The 27,697-nt window shown below is 37.3% G+C and overlaps 2 protein-coding genes across 2 annotated transcripts in view; both read left to right on the top strand.

Annotated features, from left to right (window-relative positions):
- Window positions 1–27,697, top strand: part of LOC133546642 (gastrula zinc finger protein XlCGF8.2DB-like) — a 244,536-nt gene that overhangs the window by 63,714 nt on the left and 153,125 nt on the right. The window lies entirely within an intron of this gene.
- Window positions 18,289–26,742, top strand: LOC133546633 (oocyte zinc finger protein XlCOF8.4-like). The gene is made up of 2 exons (XM_061892423.1): window positions 18,289–18,741; window positions 24,282–26,742. The coding sequence occupies exons 1-2, from the start codon at window positions 18,618–18,620 to the stop codon at window positions 25,736–25,738; spliced, it is 1,581 nt and encodes a 526-aa protein (XP_061748407.1). The 5' UTR covers window positions 18,289–18,617; the 3' UTR covers window positions 25,739–26,742.

The raw sequence follows: 27,697 nt of genomic DNA on the forward strand, positions 1-27,697 counted from the left end.
CACCTACTGCAGCGGAGTATGTCACATATATTCATGTACTTACACTGTCAAAACTAATACTGGATGATAATAATATATATAATACTGCCACCTACTGCAGCGGAGTATGTCACATATATTCATGTACTTACACTGTCAAAACTAATACTGGATGATAATAATATATATAATACTGCCACCTACTGCAGCGGAGTATGTCACATATATTCATGTACTTACACTGTCAAAACTAATACTGGGTGATAATAATATATATAATACTGCCACCTACTGCAGCGGAGTATGTCACATATATTCATGTACTTACACTGTCAAAACTAATACTGGATGATAATAATATATATAATACTGCCACCTACTGCAGCGGAGTATGTCACATATATTCATGTACTTACACTGTCAAAACTAATACTGGATGATAATAATATATATAATACTGCCACCTACTGCAGCGGAGTATGTCACATATATTCATGTACTTACACTGTCAAAACTAATACTGGATGATAATAATATATATAATACTGCCACCTACTGCAGCGGAGTATGTCACATATATTCATGTACTTACACTGTCAAAACTAATACTGGATGATAATAACATATATAATACTGCCACCTACTGCAGCGGAGTATGTCACATATATTCATGTACTTACACTGTCAAAACTAATACTGGATGATAATAATATATATAATACTGCCACCTACTGCAGCGGAGTATGTCACATATATTCATGTACTCACACTGTCAAAACTAATACTGGATGATAATAATATATATAATACTGCCACCTACTGCAGCGGAGTATGTCACATATATTCATGTACTCACACTGTCAAAACTAATACTGGATGATAATAATATATATGATACTGCCACCTACTGCAGCGGAGTATGTCACATATATTCATGTACTTACACTGTCAAAACTAATACTGGATGATAATAATATATATAATACTGCCACCTACTGCAGCGGAGTATGTCACATATATTCATGTACTCACACTGTCAAAACTAATACTGGATGATAATAATATATATAATACTGCCACCTACTGCAGTGGAGTATGTCACATATATTCATGTACTTACACTGTCAAAACTAATACTGGATGATAATAAAATATATAATACTGCCACCTACTGCAGCGGAGTATGTCACATATATTCATGTACTTACACTGTCAAAACTAATACTGGATGATAATAATATATATAATACTGCCACCTACTGCAGCGGAGTATGTCACATATATTCATGTACTTACACTGTCAAAACTAATACTGGATGATAATAATATATATAATACTGCCACCTACTGCAGCGGAGTATGTCACATATATTCATGTACTTACACTGTCAAAACTAATACTGGATGATAGTAATATATATAATACTGCCACCTACTGCAGCGGAGTATGTCACATATATTCATGTACTTACACTGTCAAAACTAATACTGGATGATAATAATATATATAATACTGCCACCTACTGCAGCGGAGTATGTCACATATATTCATGTACTTACACTGTCAAAACTAATACTGGATGATAATAATATATATAATACTGCCACCTACTGCAGCGGAGTATGTCACATATATTCATGTACTTACACTGTCAAAACTAATACTGGATGATAATAATATATATAATACTGCCACCTACTGCAGCGGAGTATGTCACATATATTCATGTACTCACACTGTCAAAACTAATACTGGATGATAATAATATATATAATACTGCCACCTACTGCAGCGGAGTATGTCACATATATTCATGTACTTACACTGTCAAAACTAATACTGGATGATAATAATATACATAATACTGCCACCTACTGCAGCGGAGTATGTCACATATATTCATGTACTTACACTGTCAAAACTAATACTGGATGATAATAATATATATAATACTGCCACCTACTGCAGCGGAGTATGTCACATATATTCATGTACTCACACTGTCAAAACTAATACTGGATGATAATAATATATATAATACTGCCACCTACTGCAGCGGAGTATGTCACATATATTCATGTACTCACACTGTCAAAACTAATACTGGATGATAATAATATATATAATACTGCCACCTACTGCAGCGGAGTATGTCACATATATTCATGTACTTACACTGTCAAAACTAATACTGGATGATAATAATATATATAATACTGCCACCTACTGCAGCGGAGTATGTCACATATATTCATGTACTTACACTGTCAAAACTAATACTGGATGATAATAATATATATAATACTGCCACCTACTGCAGCGGAGTATGTCACATATATTCATGTACTTACACTGTCAAAACTAATACTGGATGATAGTAATATATATAATACTGCCACCTACTGCAGCGGAGTATGTCACATATATTCATGTACTTACACTGTCAAAACTAATACTGGATGATAATAATATATATAATACTGCCACCTACTGCAGCGGAGTATGTCACATATATTCATGTACTTACACTGTCAAAACTAATACTGGATGATAATAATATATATAATACTGCCACCTACTGCAGCGGAGTATGTCACATATATTCATGTACTTACACTGTCAAAACTAATACTGGATGATAATAATATATATAATACTGCCACCTACTGCAGCGGAGTATGTCACATATATTCATGTACTTACACTGTCAAAACTAATACTGGATGATAATAATATATATAATACTGCCACCTACTGCAGCGGAGTATGTCACATATATTCATGTACTCACACTGTCAAAACTAATACTGGATGATAATAATATATATAATACTGCCACCTACTGCAGCGGAGTATGTCACATATATTCATGTACTTACACTGTCAAAACTAATACTGGATGATAATAATATACATAATACTGCCACCTACTGCAGCGGAGTATGTCACATATATTCATGTACTTACACTGTCAAAACTAATACTGGATGATAATAATATATATAATACTGCCACCTACTGCAGCGGAGTATGTCACATATATTCATGTACTCACACTGTCAAAACTAATACTGGATGATAATAATATATATAATACTGCCACCTACTGCAGCGGAGTATGTCACATATATTCATGTACTCACACTGTCAAAACTAATACTGGATGATAATAATATATATAATACTGCCACCTACTGCAGCGGAGTATGTCACATATATTCATGTACTTACACTGTCAAAACTAATACTGGATGATAATAATATATATAATACTGCCACCTACTGCAGCGGAGTATGTCACATATATTCATGTACTCACACTGTCAAAACTAATACTGGATGATAATAATATATATAATACTGCCACCTACTGCAGCGGAGTATGTCACATATATTCATGTACTTACACTGTCAAAACTAATACTGGTTGATAATAATATATATAATACTGCCACCTACTGCAGCGGAGTATGTCACATATATTCATGTACTTACACTGTCAAAACTAATACTGGGTGATAATAATATATATAATACTGCCACCTACTGCAGCGGAGTATGTCACATATATTCATGTACTTACACTGTCAAAACTAATACTGGATGATAATAATATATATAATACTGCCACCTACTGCAGCGGAGTATGTCACATATATTCATGTACTTACACTGTCAAAACTAATACTGGATGATAATAATATATATAATACTGCCACCTACTGCAGCGGAGTATGTCACATATATGCATGTACTTACACTGTCAAAACTAATACTGGATGATAGTAATATATCTAATACTGCCACCTACTGCAGCGGAGTATGTCACATATATTCATGTACTTACACTGTCAAAACTAATACTGGATGATAATAATATATATAATACTGCCACCTACTGCAGCGGAGTATGTCACATATATTCATGTACTCACACTGTCAAAACTAATACTGGATGATAATAATATATATAATACTGCCACCTACTGCAGCGGAGTATGTCACATATATTCATGTACTCACACTGTCAAAACTAATACTGGATGATAATAATATATATAATACTGCCACCTACTGCAGCGGAGTATGTCACATATATTCATGTACTTACACTGTCAAAACTAATACTGGATGATAATAATATATATAATACTGCCACCTACTGCAGCGGAGTATGTCACATATATTCATGTACTCACACTGTCAAAACTAATACTGGATGATAATAATTTATATAATACTGCCACCTACTGCAGCGGAGTATGTCACATATATTTATGTACTTACACTGTCAAAACTAATACTGGATGATAATAATATATATAATACTGCCACCTACTGCAGCGGAGTATGTCACATATATTCATGTACTTACACTGTCAAAACTAATACTGGATGATAATAATATATATAATACTGCCACCTACTGCAGCGGAGTATGTCACATATATTCATGTACTTACACTGTCAAAACTAATACTGGATGATAATAATATATATAATACTGCCACCTACTGCAGCGGAGTATGTCACATATATTCATGTACTTACACTGTCAAAACTAATACTGGATGATAATAATATATATAATACTGCCACCTACTGCAGCGGAGTATGTCACATATATTCATGTACTTACACTGTCAAAACTAATACTGGATGATAATAATATATATAATACTGCCACCTACTGCAGCGGAGTATGTCACATATATTCATGTACTTACACTGTCAAAACTAATACTGGATGATAGTAATATATCTAATACTGCCACCTACTGCAGCGGAGTATGTCACATATATTCATGTACTCACACTGTCAAAACTAATACTGGATGATAATAATATATATAATACTGCCACCTACTGCAGCGGAGTATGTCACATATATTCATGTACTTACACTGTCAAAACTAATACTGGATGATAATAATATATATAATACTGCCACCTACTGCAGCGGAGTATGTCACATATATTCATGTACTTACACTGTCAAAACTAATACTGGATGATAATAATATATATAATACTGCCACCTACTGCAGCGGAGTATGTCACATATATTCATGTACTCACACTGTCAAAACTAATACTGGATGATAATAATATATATAATACTGCCACCTACTGCAGCGGAGTATGTCACATATATTCATGTACTTACACTGTCAAAACTAATACTGGATGATAATAATATATATAATACTGCCACCTACTGCAGCGGAGTATGTCACATATATTCATGTACTCACACTGTCAAAACTAATACTGGATGATAATAATATATATAATACTGCCACCTACTGCAGCGGAGTATGTCACATATATTCATGTACTTACACTGTCAAAACTAATACTGGATGATAATAATATATAAAATACTGCCACCTACTGCAGCGGAGTATGTCACATATATTCATGTACTTACACTGTCAAAACTAATACTGGATGATAATAATATATATAATACTGCCACCTACTGCAGCGGAGTATGTCACATATATTCATGTACTTACACTGTCAAAACTAATACTGGATGATAATAATATATATAATACTGCCACCTACTGCAGCGGAGTATGTCACATATATTCATGTACTTACACTGTCAAAACTAATACTGGATGATAATAATATATATAATACTGCCACCTACTGCAGCGGAGTATGTCACATATATTCATGTACTCACACTGTCAAAACTAATACTGGATGATAATAATATATATAATACTGCCACCTACTGCAGCGGAGTATGTCACATATATTCATGTACTTACACTGTCAAAACTAATACTGGATGATAGTAATATATATAATACTGCCACCTACTGCAGCGGAGTATGTCACATATATTCATGTACTTACACTGTCAAAACTAATACTGGATGATAATAATATATATAATACTGCCACCTACTGCAGCGGAGTATGTCACATATATTCATGTACTTACACTGTCAAAACTAATACTGGATGATAATAATATATATAATACTGCCACCTACTGCAGCGGAGTATGTCACATATATTCATGTACTTACACTGTCAAAACTAATACTGGATGATAATAATATATATAATACTGCCACCTACTGCAGCGGAGTATGTCACATATATTCATGTACTTACACTGTCAAAACTAATACTGGATGATAATAATATATATAATACTGCCACCTACTGCAGCGGAGTATGTCACATATATTCATGTACTCACACTGTCAAAACTAATACTGGATGATAATAATATATATAATACTGCCACCTACTGCAGCGGAGTATGTCACATATATTCATGTACTTACACTGTCAAAACTAATACTGGATGATAATAATATACATAATACTGCCACCTACTGCAGCGGAGTATGTCACATATATTCATGTACTTACACTGTCAAAACTAATACTGGATGATAATAATATATATAATACTGCCACCTACTGCAGCGGAGTATGTCACATATATTCATGTACTCACACTGTCAAAACTAATACTGGATGATAATAATATATATAATACTGCCACCTACTGCAGCGGAGTATGTCACATATATTCATGTACTCACACTGTCAAAACTAATACTGGATGATAATAATATATATAATACTGCCACCTACTGCAGCGGAGTATGTCACATATATTCATGTACTTACACTGTCAAAACTAATACTGGATGATAATAATATATATAATACTGCCACCTACTGCAGCGGAGTATGTCACATATATTCATGTACTCACACTGTCAAAACTAATACTGGATGATAATAATATATATAATACTGCCACCTACTGCAGCGGAGTATGTCACATATATTCATGTACTTACACTGTCAAAACTAATACTGGTTGATAATAATATATATAATACTGCCACCTACTGCAGCGGAGTATGTCACATATATTCATGTACTTACACTGTCAAAACTAATACTGGGTGATAATAATATATATAATACTGCCACCTACTGCAGCGGAGTATGTCACATATATTCATGTACTTACACTGTCAAAACTAATACTGGATGATAATAATATATATAATACTGCCACCTACTGCAGCGGAGTATGTCACATATATTCATGTACTTACACTGTCAAAACTAATACTGGATGATAATAATATATATAATACTGCCACCTACTGCAGCGGAGTATGTCACATATATGCATGTACTTACACTGTCAAAACTAATACTGGATGATAGTAATATATCTAATACTGCCACCTACTGCAGCGGAGTATGTCACATATATTCATGTACTTACACTGTCAAAACTAATACTGGATGATAATAATATATATAATACTGCCACCTACTGCAGCGGAGTATGTCACATATATTCATGTACTCACACTGTCAAAACTAATACTGGATGATAATAATATATATAATACTGCCACCTACTGCAGCGGAGTATGTCACATATATTCATGTACTCACACTGTCAAAACTAATACTGGATGATAATAATATATATAATACTGCCACCTACTGCAGCGGAGTATGTCACATATATTCATGTACTTACACTGTCAAAACTAATACTGGATGATAATAATATATATAATACTGCCACCTACTGCAGCGGAGTATGTCACATATATTCATGTACTCACACTGTCAAAACTAATACTGGATGATAATAATTTATATAATACTGCCACCTACTGCAGCGGAGTATGTCACATATATTTATGTACTTACACTGTCAAAACTAATACTGGATGATAATAATATATATAATACTGCCACCTACTGCAGCGGAGTATGTCACATATATTCATGTACTTACACTGTCAAAACTAATACTGGATGATAATAATATATATAATACTGCCACCTACTGCAGCGGAGTATGTCACATATATTCATGTACTTACACTGTCAAAACTAATACTGGATGATAATAATATATATAATACTGCCACCTACTGCAGCGGAGTATGTCACATATATTCATGTACTTACACTGTCAAAACTAATACTGGATGATAATAATATATATAATACTGCCACCTACTGCAGCGGAGTATGTCACATATATTCATGTACTTACACTGTCAAAACTAATACTGGATGATAATAATATATATAATACTGCCACCTACTGCAGCGGAGTATGTCACATATATTCATGTACTTACACTGTCAAAACTAATACTGGATGATAGTAATATATCTAATACTGCCACCTACTGCAGCGGAGTATGTCACATATATTCATGTACTCACACTGTCAAAACTAATACTGGATGATAATAATATATATAATACTGCCACCTACTGCAGCGGAGTATGTCACATATATTCATGTACTTACACTGTCAAAACTAATACTGGATGATAATAATATATATAATACTGCCACCTACTGCAGCGGAGTATGTCACATATATTCATGTACTTACACTGTCAAAACTAATACTGGATGATAATAATATATATAATACTGCCACCTACTGCAGCGGAGTATGTCACATATATTCATGTACTCACACTGTCAAAACTAATACTGGATGATAATAATATATATAATACTGCCACCTACTGCAGCGGAGTATGTCACATATATTCATGTACTTACACTGTCAAAACTAATACTGGATGATAATAATATATATAATACTGCCACCTACTGCAGCGGAGTATGTCACATATATTCATGTACTCACACTGTCAAAACTAATACTGGATGATAATAATATATATAATACTGCCACCTACTGCAGCGGAGTATGTCACATATATTCATGTACTTACACTGTCAAAACTAATACTGGATGATAATAATATATAAAATACTGCCACCTACTGCAGCGGAGTATGTCACATATATTCATGTACTCACACTGTCAAAACTAATACTGGATGATAATAATATATATAATACTGCCACCTACTGCAGCGGAGTATGTCACATATATTCATGTACTTACACTGTCAAAACTAATACTGGATGATAATAATATATAAAATACTGCCACCTACTGCAGCGGAGTATGTCACATATATTCATGTACTCACACTGTCAAAACTAATACTGGATGATAATAATATATATAATACTGCCACCTACTGCAGCGGAGTATGTCACATATATTCATGTACTTACACTGTCAAAACTAATACTGGATGATAATAATATATATAATACTGCCAACTTCTGCAGCGGAGTATGTCACATATATTCATGTACTTACACTGTCAAAACTAATACTGGATGATAATAATATATATAATACTGCCACCTACTGCAGCGGAGTATGTCACATATATTCATGTACTTACACTGTCAAAACTAATACTGGATGATAATAATATATATAATACTGCCACCTACTGCAGCGGAGTATGTCACATATATTCATGTACTCACACTGTCAAAACTAATACTGGATGATAATAATATATATAATACTGCCACCTACTGCAGCGGAGTATGTCACATATATTCATGTACTCACTGTCAAAACTAATACTGGATGATAATAATATATAAAATACTGCCACCTACTGCAGCGGAGTATGTCACATATATTCATGTACTTACACTGTCAAAACTAATACTGGATGATAATAATATATAAAATACTGCCACCTACTGCAGCGGAGTATGTCACATATATTCATGTACTTACACTGTCAAAACTAATACTGGATGATAATAATATATATAATACTGCCACCTACTGCAGCGGAGTATGTCACATATATTCATGTACTTACACTGTCAAAACTAATACTGGATGATAATAATATATATAATACTGCCACCTACTGCAGCGGAGTATGTCACATATATTCATGTACTCACACTGTCAAAACTAATACTGGATGATAATAATATATATAATACTGCCACCTACTGCAGCGGAGTATGTCACATATATTCATGTACTTACACTGTCAAAACTAATACTGGATGATAATAATATATATAATACTGCCAACTTCTGCAGCGGAGTATGTCACATATATTCATGTACTTACACTGTCAAAACTAATACTGGATGATAATAATATATATAATACTGCCACCTACTGCAGCGGAGTATGTCACATATATTCATGTACTTACACTGTCAAAACTAATACTGGATGATAATAATATATATAATACTGCCACCTACTGCAGCGGAGTATGTCACATATATTCATGTACTTACACTGTCAAAACTAATACTGGATGATAATAATATATATAATACTGCCACCTACTGCAGCGGAGTATGTCACATATATTCATGTACTCACACTGTCAAAACTAATACTGGATGATAATAATATATATAATACTGCCACCTACTGCAGCGGAGTATGTCACATATATTCATGTACTTACACTGTCAAAACTAATACTGGATGATAATAATATACATAATACTGCCACCTACTGCAGCGGAGTATGTCACATATATTCATGTACTTACACTGTCAAAACTAATACTGGATGATAATAATATATATAATACTGCCACCTACTGCAGCGGAGTATGTCACATATATTCATGTACTCACACTGTCAAAACTAATACTGGATGATAATAATATATATAATACTGCCACCTACTGCAGCGGAGTATGTCACATATATTCATGTACTCACACTGTCAAAACTAATACTGGATGATAATAATATATATAATACTGCCACCTACTGCAGCGGAGTATGTCACATATATTCATGTACTTACACTGTCAAAACTAATACTGGATGATAATAATATATATAATACTGCCACCTACTGCAGCGGAGTATGTCACATATATTCATGTACTCACACTGTCAAAACTAATACTGGATGATAATAATATATATAATACTGCCACCTACTGCAGCGGAGTATGTCACATATATTCATGTACTTACACTGTCAAAACTAATACTGGATGATAATAATATACATAATACTGCCACCTACTGCAGCGGAGTATGTCACATATATTCATGTACTTACACTGTCAAAACTAATACTGGATGATAATAATATATATAATACTGCCACCTACTGCAGCGGAGTATGTCACATATATTCATGTACTCACGCTGTCAAAACTAATACTGGATGATAATAATATATATAATACTGCCACCTACTGCAGCGGAGTATGTCACATATATTCATGTACTTACACTGTCAAAACTAATACTGGATGATAATAATATATATAATACTGCCACCTACTGCAGCGGAGTATGTCACATATATTCATGTACTCACACTGTCAAAACTAATACTGGATGATAATAATATATATAATACTGCCACCTACTGCAGCGGAGTATGTCACATATATTCATGTACTTACACTGTCAAAACTAATACTGGATGATAATAATATATATAATACTGCCACCTACTGCAGCGGAGTATGTCACATATATTCATGTACTCACACTGTCAAAACTAATACTGGATGACATTAAAAGCAATGCTTTGTCCTGACTTACTTTCTGTGGAATTGTAAGTCTATCAAAACAAATGAGCAGTCATTTTGGGCTTAACTTTACATTTCAATCACTCTTTCTGAGCTGCCCTAACTTAGAGAAATATCACTTTCGAAGTTTAGAAAAAAGTTTATTAAAAGCAATTATGGGGTGCCGAATGTTAAAGTTCAGTCTAACTTTTGTAGCAGATATATTTCTCACATTCAGCTTATTTAATCACATTTAAATGTAGACTCTAAATATTATATCTAAATGTTCAATCTAAATCTTAATCACAATTTAAATCTCAAATATTAATCTATATGTTAAGAGAATACGCTATAGAAAATGGATGGATGGATGTTAAATCCAAACCTAAATCTTAAATCTTAACCTGAATGTTAAATCTAAATCTAAATGTTAAATCTAAACCTAAATCTTAAATCTACAAACCCCGTTTCCATATGAGTTGGGAAATTGTGTTAGATGTGAATATAAACAGAATACAATGACTTGCAAATCATTTCCAACCCATATTCAGTTGAATGCACTACAAAGACAACATATTTGATGTTCAAACTCATAAACTTTTTTCTTTTTTTGCAGATAATTAAATTTGAATTTCATGGCTGCAACATGTGCCAAAGTAGTTGGGAAAGGACATGTTCACCACTGTGTTACATCACCTTTTCTTTTAACAACACTCAATAAACGTTTGGGAACTGAGGAAACTAATTGTTGAAGCTTTGAAAGTGTAATTCTTTCCCATTCTTATTTTATGTAGAGCTTCAGTCCTTCAACAGTCCGGGGTCTCTGCTGTCGTATTTTAGGCTTCATGATGCGTCACACATTTTCCATGGGAGACAAGTCTGGACTGCAGGCGGGCCAGGAAAGTATCCGCACTCTTTTTTTAAAGTTAAAGTTAAAGTATCAATAACTGTCACACACATACTGGATGTGGCGAAATTATTCTCTGCATTTGACCCATCACCCTTGATCACCCCCTGGGAAGTGAGGAGAGCAGTGGGCAGCAGCGGTGCCGCGCCCGGGAATCATTTTTGGTGATTTAACCCCCAATTCCAACCCTTAATGCTGAGTGCCAGGCAGGGAGGTAACCGGTCCCATTTTTATAGTCTTTGGTATGACTCGGCCGGGGTTTGAACTCACGACCTACCGATCTCAGGGCGAACACTCTAACCTCTAGGCCACTGAGTAGCCACACTGTTGTAACACGTGCTGAATGTGGCTTGGTATTGTCTTGCTGAAATAAGCAGGGGCGTCCATGAAAAAGACGGCGCTTAAATGGCAGCATATGTTCTGATACCTGTATGTACCGTTCAATATTAATGGTACCTTCACAGATGTGTAAGTTACCCATGTCTTGGGCAGTAATGCACCCCCATACCATCACAGATGCTGGCTTTTCAACTTTGCTTCGATAACAGTCTGGATGGTTCGCTTCCCTTTTGGTCCGGATGACACGATGTTGAATATTTCCGAAAACAATTTGAAATGTGGACTTATCACACCACAGAACACTTTTCCACTCTGCATCAGTCCATCTTAGATGATCTCGGGCCCAGAGAAGCCGGTGGCATTTCTGGATGTTGTTGATAAATGGCTTTCGCTTTGCATAGTAGAGCTTTAACTTGCACTTACAGATGTAGCGACAAACTGTATTTAGTGACAGTGGTTTTCTGAAGTGTTCCTGAGCCCATGTGGTGATATCCTTTAGAGATTGATGTCGGTTTTTGATACAGTGCCGTCTGAGGGATCGAAGGTCATGGTCATTCAATGTTGGTTTCCGGCCATGCCGCTTACGTGGAGTGATTTCTCCAGATTCTCTGAATCTTTTGATGATATTATGGAGCGTAGATGTTGAAATCCCTAAATTTCTTGCAATTGCACTTTGAGAAATGTTGTTCTTAAACTGTTTGACTGTTTGCTCACGCAGTTGTGGACAAAGGGGTGTACCTCGTCCCATCCTTTCTTGTGAAAGACTGAGCATTTTTTGGGAAGCTGTTTTTATACCCAATCATGGAACCTACCTGTCCCCAATTAGCCTGCACACCTGTGGGATGTTCCAAATAAGTGTTTGATAGACAGACAGAGATAGATAGATAGATGGATAGATAGATAGTACTTTATTTATTCCTTCAGGATAGTTCCTTCAGGATAATTAACATTTTCAGCACAATCCCATTCAAGATCAAACATTACAGGGAGACAGAACAGGATCGCTGACAGGTCTGCCGACTTCCGGCGCCCTTACAAAAAAGGTGAGATACAGGTAAACAATTGGGGGGGGGGATGAATGGGGGAAAGAAAAGAAAAAAAGATTAAAATGAAAATAAAAAAATGGGTCTAATCCTGGGCCTCTGGAGAGGGGGTCCAGACTGAGGCCAAGGGGGAAAAAACAACTCAAAGCCATAGCACACATAGTACACATCCCTCTTACATGTGGAGGGAAACATCAAACATCAAAGAACACAAAGGACATGAAAGAATATTAAAGCAGCGGAGCTGATGCAACCAGACACTTCTACATACATACATGAATAAAAAGTAATGTGATGAGCATTCCTCAACTTTATCAGTATTTATTGCCACCTTTCCCAACTTCTTTGTCACGTGTTGCTGGCATCAAATTCTAAAGTTAATGATTATTTGCAAAAAAATAAAGTTTATCAGTTTGAACATCAACTATGTTGTCTTTGTAGCATATTCAACTGAATATGGATTGAAAATGATTTTCAAATCATTGTATTCCGTTTATATTTACATCAAACACCATTTCCCAACTCATATGGAAACAGGGTTTGTAAACGTGAGCGTTAAATGTTAAAACTAAATCTAAATCTTAAATCCAAACCTACATCTTAAAACTAAATTATCTAAATGTCAGTGCTAAATATTCGATCTAAGTCTGAATGTTAAATCTAAATCTTAAATCTACATCTCTATCTAAATGAGAGCGCTTCATGTTAAATCTAAACATAAATCTTAAATCTGAATTTAAATCCATTCATCCAACCAAGGCGGGGTACACCCTGGACAAGTCGCTACCTCTTCACAGCTGAATCTAAATCTGAGCGCTAAATGTTAAAACTAATCTCTAACCACTAGGCCACCTACTTAGTGGCCTAGTGGTTAGAGTGTCCGCCCTGAGATGGGTAGGTTGGGAGTTCAAACCCCGGCCAAGTCATACCAAAGACTATAAAAATGGGAGCCATTACCTCCCTGCTTGGCACTCAGCATCAAAGGTTAGGGTTGGGGGTTAAATCACCATAAATGATTCCCGGGCGCGGCACCGCTGCTGCCCACTGCTCCCCTCACTTCCCAGGGGGTGAACAAGGGGATGGGTCAAATGCAGAGGACACATTTCACCACACCTAGTGTGTGTGTGACAATCATTGCTACTTTAACTATAACTTTAACTTTAACTTAAGTATTCAGCCCAAAGTTCAATAAATGGGAATAGTATACCACGGGAAATCGAACCATCCCATTCTTTTCTCCATTTTTCTGACTCTAAAATGTATTGAATGCGTTTCTTGAAGACAAAAAATATTGTGTTTTTTTTTCCTTCAGCCACATAAATATGAGATTTATTTTTCTGTTGTCTGCAAGACCATTGCAATTATGACTCATTTATCCAACTTCATTATCTTTCTTATAAACCAGGGGTCGGGAACCTTTTTGGCTGAGAGAGCCAAAAATCCATCCATCCATCCATCCATTTTCTACCGCTTATTCCCTTTGGGGTCGCGGGGGGTGCTGGCGCCTATCTCAGCTACAATCCAAATATTTTTAAAATGTATTTCCGTAAGAGCCATATAATATTTTTTTCAACACTGAACACAACTAAACGTGTGTATTTTTAAGTAAGACCAACATTTGTAAAGTATAACAGGTCTCTTATTTTTTGTAATAACATTGTTATTCTGAAGCTAACTGTGGAGGGGTCGTGGCATGCGGGCCTGCAGCGAAGCGGGGTGTGCCAGGACCATAGAAGGCCCACCTGGGCCTTGTTATGTAATCACCTGTCGCTCTGTTATACGCAGCATCCAGGAAGAGAGACGGGGTTGGGGCTGGAGCCAGAGCGCAAGCAAGAAGGAAAGAGAAAAAGACAATTGCTGGAAAGCAACTGAGAGTCTTATTTAAAAATAAAACAATATTTAAACCCTGAAACAGTCTCTCATGTCGGTGCTTGGTGGTCTGAAGAATCCCCAGGATTACAAGCCCCACATTAACCACTAATAAATAAATAACTACTTACCTTTATGTAACTTCTTCAACAGGTGCAGCAGAAAATGAATGGATGGATTAAAAATGAATGTTTTATATTTTGAACGTTATTTTTAACACTGTGATTACAAGTGGAATTATTCATTACTTATCGTGTTAAGCAATGTCAGCTCAGATTTATCCAAGAGCCAAATGCAGTCATCAAAAGAGCCACATCTGGCTCGCGAGCCATAGGTTCCTTACCCCTGTTATAAACCATGTGACCTGAGTAGATTCATGATATATTTGATTGCTTCATATCAAGTATTATCAGTGTATTTTCTGGAGGGATGTAGTTGATGAGAGAAGTGGCAGCCAAGTATTGCTTTTGAATGGAGAATGGCTTCTGAATGGAATGGTGTGGAGGCCAAAGATTGACAGGCCGAGTAGCCAGTGAGAAGGTATATTTTGGAGCTGACAAATTGTAAACAGAGGTCACAACACTGGAAGTATATTAGCCCAGGGGGCGTGGCTAAAGGATAGTTCTAGAATGTGCAGTGTGTGTGAGGAAAGGTTCTCTCAAAACTCTCCAAATCTTGCAAGCAAAAAATGAAATAATTTAGGAGCCCCGAAGCCAAACATCAAATATTAACTCTTGAAAATGTGAATGATTGTGCCCCTCGCCCCAGATTCACGTATCGCCACCAACATCACCAGCGGCGTCTATCATGACAGGAGGAACGTAAAAGTCTCAAGAAGCCATATTTGAGAGCCAAAAGGAAGTCGGCCATTTTGGTTTCCATCAGCCATGTTGAAGTCAAAAAGGGGTGGTACTTGAACAAACTCCTCCTCGGGACTTTGACCAAACTTTGACCTGATGGCTCGCCACACAACTTTACACATTTATAACACAGCCCCACAAACTGAGATTGTACTCAGAGTTGGTACAAATGATGATGATGACACCCTGTCGTGCAGAATGGGTCAGTACCTGTTGGTACCCATTGGTGGTGGGCGGAGCCTGGCGGCCAAAACTGCCCCTCGCCATCAACCATCAAATTGTCTTTACTTCTCTTTAGATGATGGGATCTCATTGCAAACTGATATGAGACCTTTAATTCGGGGTCTGATCATGACTAGTCATTGATATCGACACCAACATCGCCCCCTTGTGGTGGAAAAGGATAACAGTCATAACTTCTTTCCACATGCTCCAATCTTCCTGTTTTGTTTATTTATGGTGGGTCGAGATCATTGTCATTCAACATCCTGTACGCAAATACAAAATGACTTTTTCATACTTGGCACATTTTCTAAAAGAATCTTGTTAATATGCTCAATAAGGTTCTATTCAAATGTAATACAAGTAATACGTAAGACTTTATTTGTACACTTAAGTAGATAAGTTTTCAGGTGAAAAAGATGCCACCTCACTAAAAAGATTAATTGTTTAACTATTGATTTTCCATGCATTAATTTAGATCCAGAACACACATTGTTTTATATCTTATTATATTATAATCATTACTATAATTGAATGTAAGTTTGTGTAAAATATTTTCACACAACAAAGTGTGAATACATGTTGTAATGTGTACGGTTGAGTTATAATTGATATAATACAATTAGGTATGGCAAATGCATTTTGTTTACTTGCCAACTATTCAAATTATACTTAATATACATATTTGTATAATGTCATGTAATATGACTTCAACATTATTGATGTTAATATAAGAGTTTATTTGCTAGCCAGTTCTACTTCTGAGTATTTATTTTATTTTGTTATTGAACAATTAAACATACATAAACAATGTTTGGACACATTAAGGTACTTTCAATACAATATGAGTCAGTGTTTTCAGTATTTTACTCAGCAATATAAAAAACATCACATTAAATCCAATCCTCTTACAAACAAAACCCGTTAAAGAAAGTAAAAGTAAATATGAGAGACCATTCCAATAAGATTAAAATAAAATTTATATAATTAAATGATACACTTGTGCTTAAATGTGCTTATTTAAAACGACGTATATTCCAATAAATGTAATAATGTAAGTGTTTTCTATTTTATACAAATCTTCTAAGACTGAATGAATAAATTGAAATAATTAACACAATGTGAGGATTTGGATTTCACTTTAAGAGACTTTTGTGTATGAGAGCAAATGTTTCACACTTTTTAAAAATGGATATAAATTCACGACACGATCGATCCACGCATGCGTGAATTACGTCACTTCCTGTACTTTTTTACGACGGAGGTCCTGCGTCGTCACTTTCTGTCATATTTCAATGTTTTATAAATTTTTCGTATGAAATAGATTAGGAGTAAAAGGGTACAACAATAAAAACACGTGGAAGGGTAAATTTAAAAAAATCAGGCAGTAATATCGCTACAATTTCTAGCACTTTCACTCTTGTCATTGCAATGAATGTCGCACGGGGGCGCCACTGAACCCCAACATTAAAGCTTTGTTTGATATACTTTGAATTTATTTTTGAAAAATAAGACACTCGTTTATACCACATTGTTATTCAAATAAATATTACGTAAAAGAAAAGCATGGTAACAGTGACAGCAAGCAATATCTTATATAGAGCTACCTCTTCGTCCGCTCGGCTGTGACGTCATTCCCAGCTTCCGGGGTAAACGGAAGACAGCAGAACAGGAGGAGAAGGAGAAAGAAGTGTGCAGGACGCTAATAAGTCAGTCTTATTATTTGTTATCCAGTTTATAATATTTACGTCGTATAAAATACATATGTGATTCTTTATTTAAGGATAAAGTGGTCTCGATGCGCTAGAAGCACTGTGCCGCTTCTCGTGCTATCTTTGCTTGTTAGTTAGCTTAGCTGGCTAGTTAGCTTAGCTTGTTAGCTGCTAACAAAGAGACGAGGACGTTATCAACACATCGCTAAGTAGAGATCAAGTGTGAGAGTAAAGTGTTGTGATTGTGTGAAAATGTGCGAAAGAAGGATAGCAAAGTATGAGGAGGAACTTTGTCCAACAAAAGAGGAGAAGGAGCGACAACATCAACTACTGGACGCTGTTTTCAAGAAACATCAAGTTGTGTTACACAGAACAGGTTTGTTGACTTCTTACTCTCACATCTTTACTAACTTTATATTTGATGAATAACACTATGCTTAATATATTGTGTATAAGAAGTTGTGTTGTCTTGTGAGGATGATGCATTCCATCTGCTACTTGCAACGTGGTCTTGCAACCACGTGGTTGTCGGTGTTCTGTGGAATGTAACTACTAAAGATGAGTTACACATCCCAGTCTATTTCTACAATAAACTGTCAGTGGTGGAACAAGTCAGAGTTGGGCTGTGGACGAGCCCCATGACATGGCCCCCTAAACCCAAATAATAAAGCTAATTCTACCATCATTTTATAACACACACATGCCTCTCTGGGTTTACCACCAACAATCTCTAAGCAGGTTTTAAAGGGGAACATTATCAGCAGACCTATGTAAGCGTCAATATATACCATGATGGTGCAGAAAAAAGACCATATATTTTTTTAACCGATTTCCGAACTTTAAATGGGTGAATTTAGGCGAATTAAACGCCTTTCTGTTTATTGCTCTGGTGGCGATGATGTCAGAACTTGACGTCACCGAGGTAATACAGCCGCCATTTTCATTTTCAACACATTACACACACGGGTCCCAACTCTGTTACTTTCAGTTTTTTCAGCTATTTTTTGGAACCTTGGAGACATCATGCCTCGACTGTGTGTTGTCGGAGGGTGTAACAACACTAATAGGGAGGGATTCAAGTTGCACCGAAGATGCGAAAGTGGCAAGAAATCTGCCGCCAGACCCCCATTGAATGTGCCGGAGTGTCTGCACATTTTACCGGCGATGCTAACGCAGCTAATCGGCCATGCTATGGCTATGAATAGCGTTAATAGCTATTCGCTCAATAGCTTCAGTTTCTTCTTCAATACTTTCATACTCCAACCGTCCTTTTCAATACATGCGTAATCTGTTGAATCGCTTAAGCCGCTGAAATCCGAATCTGAATCCGAGCTAATGTCACTATATCTTGCTGTGCTATTCGCCACTGTTTGTTTGTATTGGCAGCACTGTATGACGTCACAGGGAAATGGACCGTATCTTGGCAGGTAGTGGAAAAAAGGCCCTTTAAAGCTTTTTTTTGGGATATTTCGGGACCGGTAAAATTTTGAAAAATACTTCAAAAAATACAACAAGCCACTGGGAACTGATTTTTATTGTTTTTAACCCTTTTGAAATTGTGATAATGTTCCCCTTTAAAAAGTTTGTCAGCCATTTTTCCTTAAATTTGCATTTTCCCAAAATGTATTTATTTTCTCACTTTCACCACAGCATCAACCCGTTCACAGGATGTAGAAAAATGATCAAAGGGGATCTGATTTGTTTTATTTTGCCTGTCATTCACAATCCATATGTAAGACAATAACATGTTTTTATTTTGTATGCATTCTAAGTCCTAAACAAACGTTAGCAAAATCTTGACCATCCTAATTTTACCATTTGAGTCAATGAGAGCGCCTCTATTCTGCTCACTAATAAGAATTAGTTGAGCAATATAATATACCCAGAAGTCATTTTTTTAATCGCTATCTCTTTAAAACATGCTGTAAAAATGCATATTCTCTGGAAATATGCCCCATAATAGCCACAAACTGGAGGATACATTTTTAATTTGGATACAATTTAAATAAATAGTGTAAAGGTTTTATGGAATTTTCCAGGGTGTACCCCACCTTCTGCCCCCCTGTGAGTCCAAAAGGGACAAGCGGTAGAAAATGGATGGATGGGTGGGAAAAGGCACATCATCGACAGGCCTCAACATTTTACTTTTTAAGGTCAAGACAAGTGTTGCCTTAAAGGAGGGTTCATATTTTAGGGCACCAAGGCAAATGTTATTTTCTTTCCAGTTTGTTAATTAAATGTAGAATTGCTCACATTTATTTGTGCAATAAATCTTTAGACAATTTTGACCCGTACTTTGGATCAAAGCATAATAATTGTGTAAATGCATCAATAAGTTCATTACGTTTGTTTAAGGTGCTTTTTTTTTTTAAAACCTTTATTTTGTTAGCGCAGTCAGACCTATTATTGTGAAGGGGGAAGTGTGTTGCTGTTCTCAGAACGATGTGTGGAGGCGACACTTGCGACTGCTGTCCTCTTTGTACATTATTCCAACATTGATGATGTCGTTCACAACAACACAAGCAGATGAGATGTGTTGTGCGTTTATGGATCCATCTTCTTCCGCTTATCCGAGGTCGGGTCTTGGGGGCAGCAGCCTAAGCAGGGAAGCCCAGACTTTCCTCTCCCAATCCACTTCGTCTAGCACTTCCCGGGGGATCCCAAAGCGTTCCCAGGCCAGCCGGGAGACATAGTCTTCCCAACGTGTCCTGGGTCTTCCCCGTGGCCTCGTACCGGTTGGACATGCCCTAAACACCTCCCTAGGGAGGCGTTCGGGTGGCATCCTGACCAGATGCCCGAACCACCTCATCTGGCTCCTCTCCATGTGGAGGAACAGCGGGTTTACTTTGAGTTCCTCCCGGATGACAGAGCTTCTCACCCTATCTCTAAGGGAGAGACCCGCCACATGGCAGAGGAAACTCATTTGGGCCGCTTGAACCCGTGATCTTGTCCTTTCGGTAATAACCCAAAGCTCATGACCATAGGTGAGGATGGGAACGGAGATCGACCGGTAAATTGAGAGATTTGCCTTCCGGCTCGGCTCCTTCTTCACCACAACGGATCGATACAGCGTCCGCATTACTGAAAACGCCGCACCGATCCGCCTGTCGATCTCACGATGCACTCTTCCCTCACTCGTGAACAAGACTCCTAGGTACTTGAACTCCTCCACTTGGGGAAAAATCTCCTCCCCAACCCGGAGATGGCACTCCACCCTTTTCCGGACGAGAACCATGGACTTTGACTTGGAGGTGCTGATTCCCATCCCAGTCGCTTCACACTCTGCTGCAAACTGATCCAGTGAGAGCTGAAGATCTTGGCCAGATGAAGCCATCAGGACCACATCATCTGCAAAAAGCAGAGACCTAATCCTGCTGCCACCAAACCAGATCCCCTCAACGCCCTGACTGCGCCTACAAATTCTATCCATAAAAGTTACGAACAGAATCGGTAACAAAGGGCAGCCTTGGCGGAGTCCAACCCTCACTGGAAACGGGTCCGACTTACTGCCGGCAATGAGGACCAAGCTCTGATCATAGTGGTAGCGGACCGCCACAATCAGACTCTCTGAGCACTCCCCACGGGACTTCCTGGGGGACACGGTCAAATGCCTTCTCCAAGCCCACAAAACACATGTAGACTGGTTGGGCAAACTCCCATGCACCCTCAAGGACCCTGCCCAGAGTATAGAGCTGGTCCACAGTTCCACGACCAGGACGAAAACCACACTGTTCCTCCTGAATCCGAGGTCCGACTATCTGGCTCAGGCTCCTATCCAGTACACCTGAATAGACTTTACCGGCAAGGCATTATTTTCCCTAACAAATGTTGCTTCTCCTAAGAATGACAACATTGCTCTTACATTTATGTCAATTTCCCTAATATTGTGCAATGAAAAGCAGATTTGGTTATATTAGCCAGTTCTGTGACACCGGAATTTATTGTTGAAATAATCCATCCATTTTCTACCGCTTATTCCCTTTTGGGGTCGCGAGGGGCGCTGGCGCCTATCTCAGCTACAATCGGGCGGAAGGCGGCATACACCCTGGAAAGTCGTTACATCATCGCAGATTGTTGAAATAATATGCCTTTTTTTTGTTGAGTTCAGTGATTATTGATTGGATTATTACTTTGGGAAGGTCAGAGAAGAAGAGTTGTAAAAATGTTCTCACAGGTCATAAAAGTCTTCCTTTCTTCAGTTTTAAAAGTCTCACTGTCTCGATGGAGATCTTCCTTTATTACCTCCTACTTCGATTGAAAGTCCAGTTTAGAAAATTGTTTTATTTTAGATATGTAATCCTCCATGTTAAAAGTGCAAGCGAGAGGAAAAAATAAACACACACTGCTCACTCTTGCTGCTTGTTGTCACTTCTTCTGCAGCCGAGTAGTCGCAAGAGGGATCACTAGCGCCCTCTACCACCAGGAGGCGGGAATCATTTAATGACTCATATTTGACACACGCAGCTACGGTATATTAATAAAACATAGCTGCTTACTGTTCTTTTTGGCGTATTCAATAGCTTGGACCTTAAATCCTACTGAATAGGTTTTAATCTTTTTCCCTTTATGCGATTTCATCCATCCATCCATTTTCTACCGCTTATTCCCTTTCGGGGTCGCGGGGGGCGCTGGCGCCTATCTCAGCTACAATCGGGCGGAAGGCAGGGTACACCCTGGACAAGTCGCCACCTCATCGCAGGGCCAACACAGATAGACAGACAACATTCACACTCACATTCACACACTAGGGACCATTTAGTGTTGCCAATCAACCTATCCCCAGGTGCATGTTTTTGGAAGTGGGAGGAAGCCGGAGTACCCGCAGGGAACCCACGCATTCACGGGGAGAACATGCAAACTCCACACAGAAAGATCTCGAGCCTGGATTTGAACCCAGGACTGCAGGAACTTCGTATTGTGAGGCAGACGCACTAACCCCTCTGCCACCATGAAACCCTTTATGCCATTTCAAATCATTGAAATCAGCATCCTCCATTTTGAAAATGATGACAGGTGAAGTGTCACTCGTGACGTGACGAGTTTGACCCGGCCGAAATTCTAGACGTGCGCTAATAAAAAATAATATTTTGCGAAACGAGTTTGACCCGGCATTAATCCTGAGCCGGCGGTAATGCTAAGCATGCGCTAATTATTTTGCGAAACGAGTTTGACCCGGCAGTAATTCTAGGCAGGCACATACTATATACCTGGCGGCAATTCAAGGGAATACGGTCTGTCTGATTCTGATTTTGATTGAATGTGTGGACTGCATGAATGATGCCTTCTCAGTTCTCACTGTAACGCAATTTGAGTGTCTGGAAACGCACTAAATTAATTTAATCCATCATTACTAATATTAATAAGGTAAACAAGTTATCTTTTGAAGGTGTAGTCAGTAATCTAAAAACTTCATCCCGGTTTAACTGTGGTGACACTATCTAAATGAAAGTAAAACAGATGTCATCTTTCTTGGCCAACATGTTGACTGTGCTCATGCTTCTTTTATAACAGACATGTCTCTTAAGATGAATGTGAAAATGACTGTAATTATTGTCCACCAGCAGGGGGAGCTCATCACTAGTACTACTGTGTGGAGGCTGGCATGTGGTACATTATTTCCTGTGTGTGTGTATGACTTATTCAGAGGGAGAACAGCACACTTTCACATATGGCGTCTACCATTAAGGATTGCAGGAATGACTTTTAGGATGTTTTTATATAAATAAGGTGGATTGGATGTTGGCCTGGGAAGGCATTCCCCTGAAGGTCTTCTTCATATGTCAGCTGGAAGTACCCTGACTGCTGTGAGGGGAAATTGATGAGATTGTGAGATCATATGTTGGTGCAGGACAATGTCTCATGTGACTGAGCAAAGCTGGACTTTTATCAAGAATGTTTGTTTTTCCTGTCCCACAGACCTCGATGAAGCACATCGTCCTGGTGAGCAGGAGGAGGAACGACAGTCCCCCCATTTACACGAGGAAGAAGAGGTACCACATTCCCAACACATCAAAGAGGGAGGAGAGGAGCCACAGCCCCCCCACATTAAAGAGGAAGACGAGACGCCACAGACCCATAATGTTAAACTGACCCTTCACATTAAAGGGCAAGCGGAGGACCCACTGATCTTACACATCAAAAAGGAAGAGGAAGACCTACTGACTCCTTACTTTAAGGAGCAAGAGAACCCGCTGACCCCCTACTATAAAACGGAAGAGGAGGACCCACTAACCCCCTACGTTAAAGAGGAAGAGGAGGAGCAAGATCTGCCGCACATTAAAGAGGAAGAGGAGGACCAAGAGGCGCCGCACATTAAAGAGGAAGAGGAGGAAGAGGGCATCAGTCAGCCTAAATGGTTGGAGGAGTTCCCAGTGACTGGTGTCCCTGTGAAGAGTGAAGATGATGAGGTGAAAGGTGAAAGTGAGGAGAGGGGAGGGGGGGAGCCTCCAAGCAGCAGCTCAACACAACACATGACAACAGAAGCTGATGGAGACCACTGTGGAGGATCACAAGCAGACAAGCTCTTAGCTCCACTATCAGATAGTGAGGACACAACGTCACACTCTCCTGACACTGATGATGAAGACTCTAAAGATGATAAGACATGTCACACTGACAACACTCACTTCACATCTTCTCACTGTCACAAAACTTTTAAATACCATTGTAGTCTGAAAAGACACATGAGAACACACACTGGAGAAAAACCTTTTTCTTGTTCACTCTGCAGTAAAGGTTTTAGACAAAGTATCAATTTGAAAGTACACATGAGAACACACACTGGTGAAAAACGTTTTTCCTGTTCAACCTGTGGTAAAGGTTTTACACAAAGTCAGAGTTTGAAAAGACATATTAGAACACACACTAGAGAAAAACCTTTTTCTTGTTCACTCTGTAGTAAAGGTTTTACACAAAGTATCAATTTGAAGGTACACATGAGAACACACACCGGTGAAAAACCTTTTTCCTGTTCAATCTGTGGTAAAGGTTTTAGAGAAAGTCAACATTTGAAAAGACACAAGAGAACACACACTGGTGAAAAACCTTTTTCCTGTTCTACCTGTGGTAAAGGTTTTGTTGAAAGTCAGAGTTTGAAAGTACACATGAGAACACACAATGGTGAAAAACCTTTTTCTTGTTCAATCTGTGGTAAAGGTTTTGCACAAAATCAGAGTTTGAAAAGACACATGAGAACACACACTGGAGAAAAACCTTTTTCCTGTTCAATCTGTGGTAAAGGCTTTGTTAAAAGTCAGGGTTTGAAAGTACACATGAGAACACACATTGGTGAAAAACCTTTCTCCTGTTCAATCTGTGGTAAATGCTTTGCACAAGGTCAACATTTGAAAAGACACAACAGAACACACTTGTGAAAAATCACATTCCTGTTCAACCTGCAACAGAAGCTTTTGTCAACAATCAAAGCTTGTAGCACACATGAGAAGACACCCAGGAGAGAAAGTGTTGAGTTGCAGTGTGTGTGGTGAAAGATTGTCTTCTAAGTACCAGTGTAAGAAACACAAGTGTGCTGGTGAGAACAGCAGCAGCAAATGAAACTGCAGGATTTGAAATAAACTGTCCAGACTTTCATTTTGACTTTCTAACAACATCAGCACATATAACATGTGTGACATTGTTGTTTGTCTAACAATCTGTTTAATATGATCTTTACATTTATAGATTAGACATTTTATATTAATGCTTTTTTCAGTCAAGTACATGTATTAATATGCAACATTGTGTACTTTTGTTAAAAAATGGACAGAACAATTTGAGTAAAAAAGTGAGAGTAAACAGTAAAATACATATTTTACATGCAATAAACATGTGTGTATGTATACACATACACACACACACTCTCTCTCTCTCTCTCTCTATATATATATATATATATATATATAGATATATATATATATATATATATATATATACTGTATATTCATCATACAATTTTAGACCTATTTATATGAAATATTGAAGTATTACATATTTGTATTTGTAATTGTTAATAACCCCATAGATTGTCACCTTTATATGATATACATATGTACTGCTTCACATCTGAAACATCTTCTGGACCACTTCAGGAAGCATATTATTATTTACTTTATACATCATTTGAACAGTTGTCTTTTATACAATTTTAAAATATGTGTCTCTTTGAATCATTTGTTGGGTCTCTATAATCTATTTTATTCATTACCGTTATTACTCTGTATTATGATGATTGTGTTGTGATTATTTTATATGTATGTCCCCAGACCTTTATGCAATATACAAGTGAGAGAAAATGGCTGAGTTTTTGTGGAAGGATGGGGTTGTTTTTACAAACTTACATTTGTGGATAAATCAAATAAATCCAGTATTGTGTTTTAAACATTTTTTTCAATGTTTTTTTTTTCTTTTTTAACATCCCCAAAACAACATCAATATCAGTCAAAGTTTGGAGTGTCAGACAAAAGCCAATATTGTACATCATCCCACAGAGATTTACTTTTCATACATTCATAAAATAAACTGTTTATTGTGTTTCCCAGTCACAGAACCAACAAATGTTGTATCTAATTGCAAAACAACATCCAAAATATTTTAAGTGGTCAATTCCGTCTTGGAAAGAATGGAAACTTTAAGTTGTGAGTATTTTTTTGTTCCAGATAAAAAAAATAATAAGAAGAAGAAATAGTAAAGAATTAAAAAAGATGCAGTAACTAGAATATTTTGAATGAAAGCCTTTTTAAATGTTGTAATATTTTGTTTATTTGCAGGTCGTACTTAATGAAATCTTCAAATATTAACATATTTTTATCAGTCAATAATTGCATCAGTGACCAAATGCCTTTTTCAAACCATTGCTGTACAAAGATGGATTTGTTTCTCATTTTAATATAAGAACAATTCCACAGTGGAGTATTGTGTGTGATGAAGTTGTGTTTGTAAATTAGTTTCCAGTACAACAACACTTGCTGGTAGGGATGGGTACTGTTCACTTCTAATTCCATGTTTTATGTGTTATATATGTCAATATATTGTGTGTTTGTATTTTGCCAACATGGTAGAATCACATGATAGGCAGGTTGTATCATGTTTTTCTGTCACCTGTCATGGCACACACACTGTCTGCTGTGGGAACACCAAGAGGCTCCATTGTGAGCCAAGCAGGACACGCCCCCATGCTCGTTGCGCAGACCGCGCCCACGCGCCGACACAGCAGGTGGCAATCTACCAACGACACACCTGGGACTAATGAGAGGCGACAGAATAAAGAGCTTCGTCGCTGACTGCTTCTCGTGGGAACGTAGTCCTGGTTACAGTAAGTTCTCGCGTCTCTGGCT

The sequence above is a fragment of the Nerophis ophidion genome, unplaced genomic scaffold, assembly GCF_033978795.1.
Source record: "Nerophis ophidion isolate RoL-2023_Sa unplaced genomic scaffold, RoL_Noph_v1.0 HiC_scaffold_35, whole genome shotgun sequence".
Taxonomy (NCBI): Eukaryota; Metazoa; Chordata; class Actinopteri; order Syngnathiformes; family Syngnathidae; genus Nerophis; species Nerophis ophidion.

What these genes read in the sequence shown, in the direction of transcription:
- LOC133546633 (XM_061892423.1), top strand. Translation starts at nt 18,618, where the DNA reads ATGTGCGAAAGAAGGATAGCAAAGTATGAGGAGGAACTTTGTCCAACA. An exon ending in AGTTGTGTTACACAGAACAG is followed by an intron (nt 18,742 to 24,281) that starts GTTTGTTGACTT and finishes CCTGTCCCACAG; the next exon opens with ACCTCGATGAAGCACATCGT.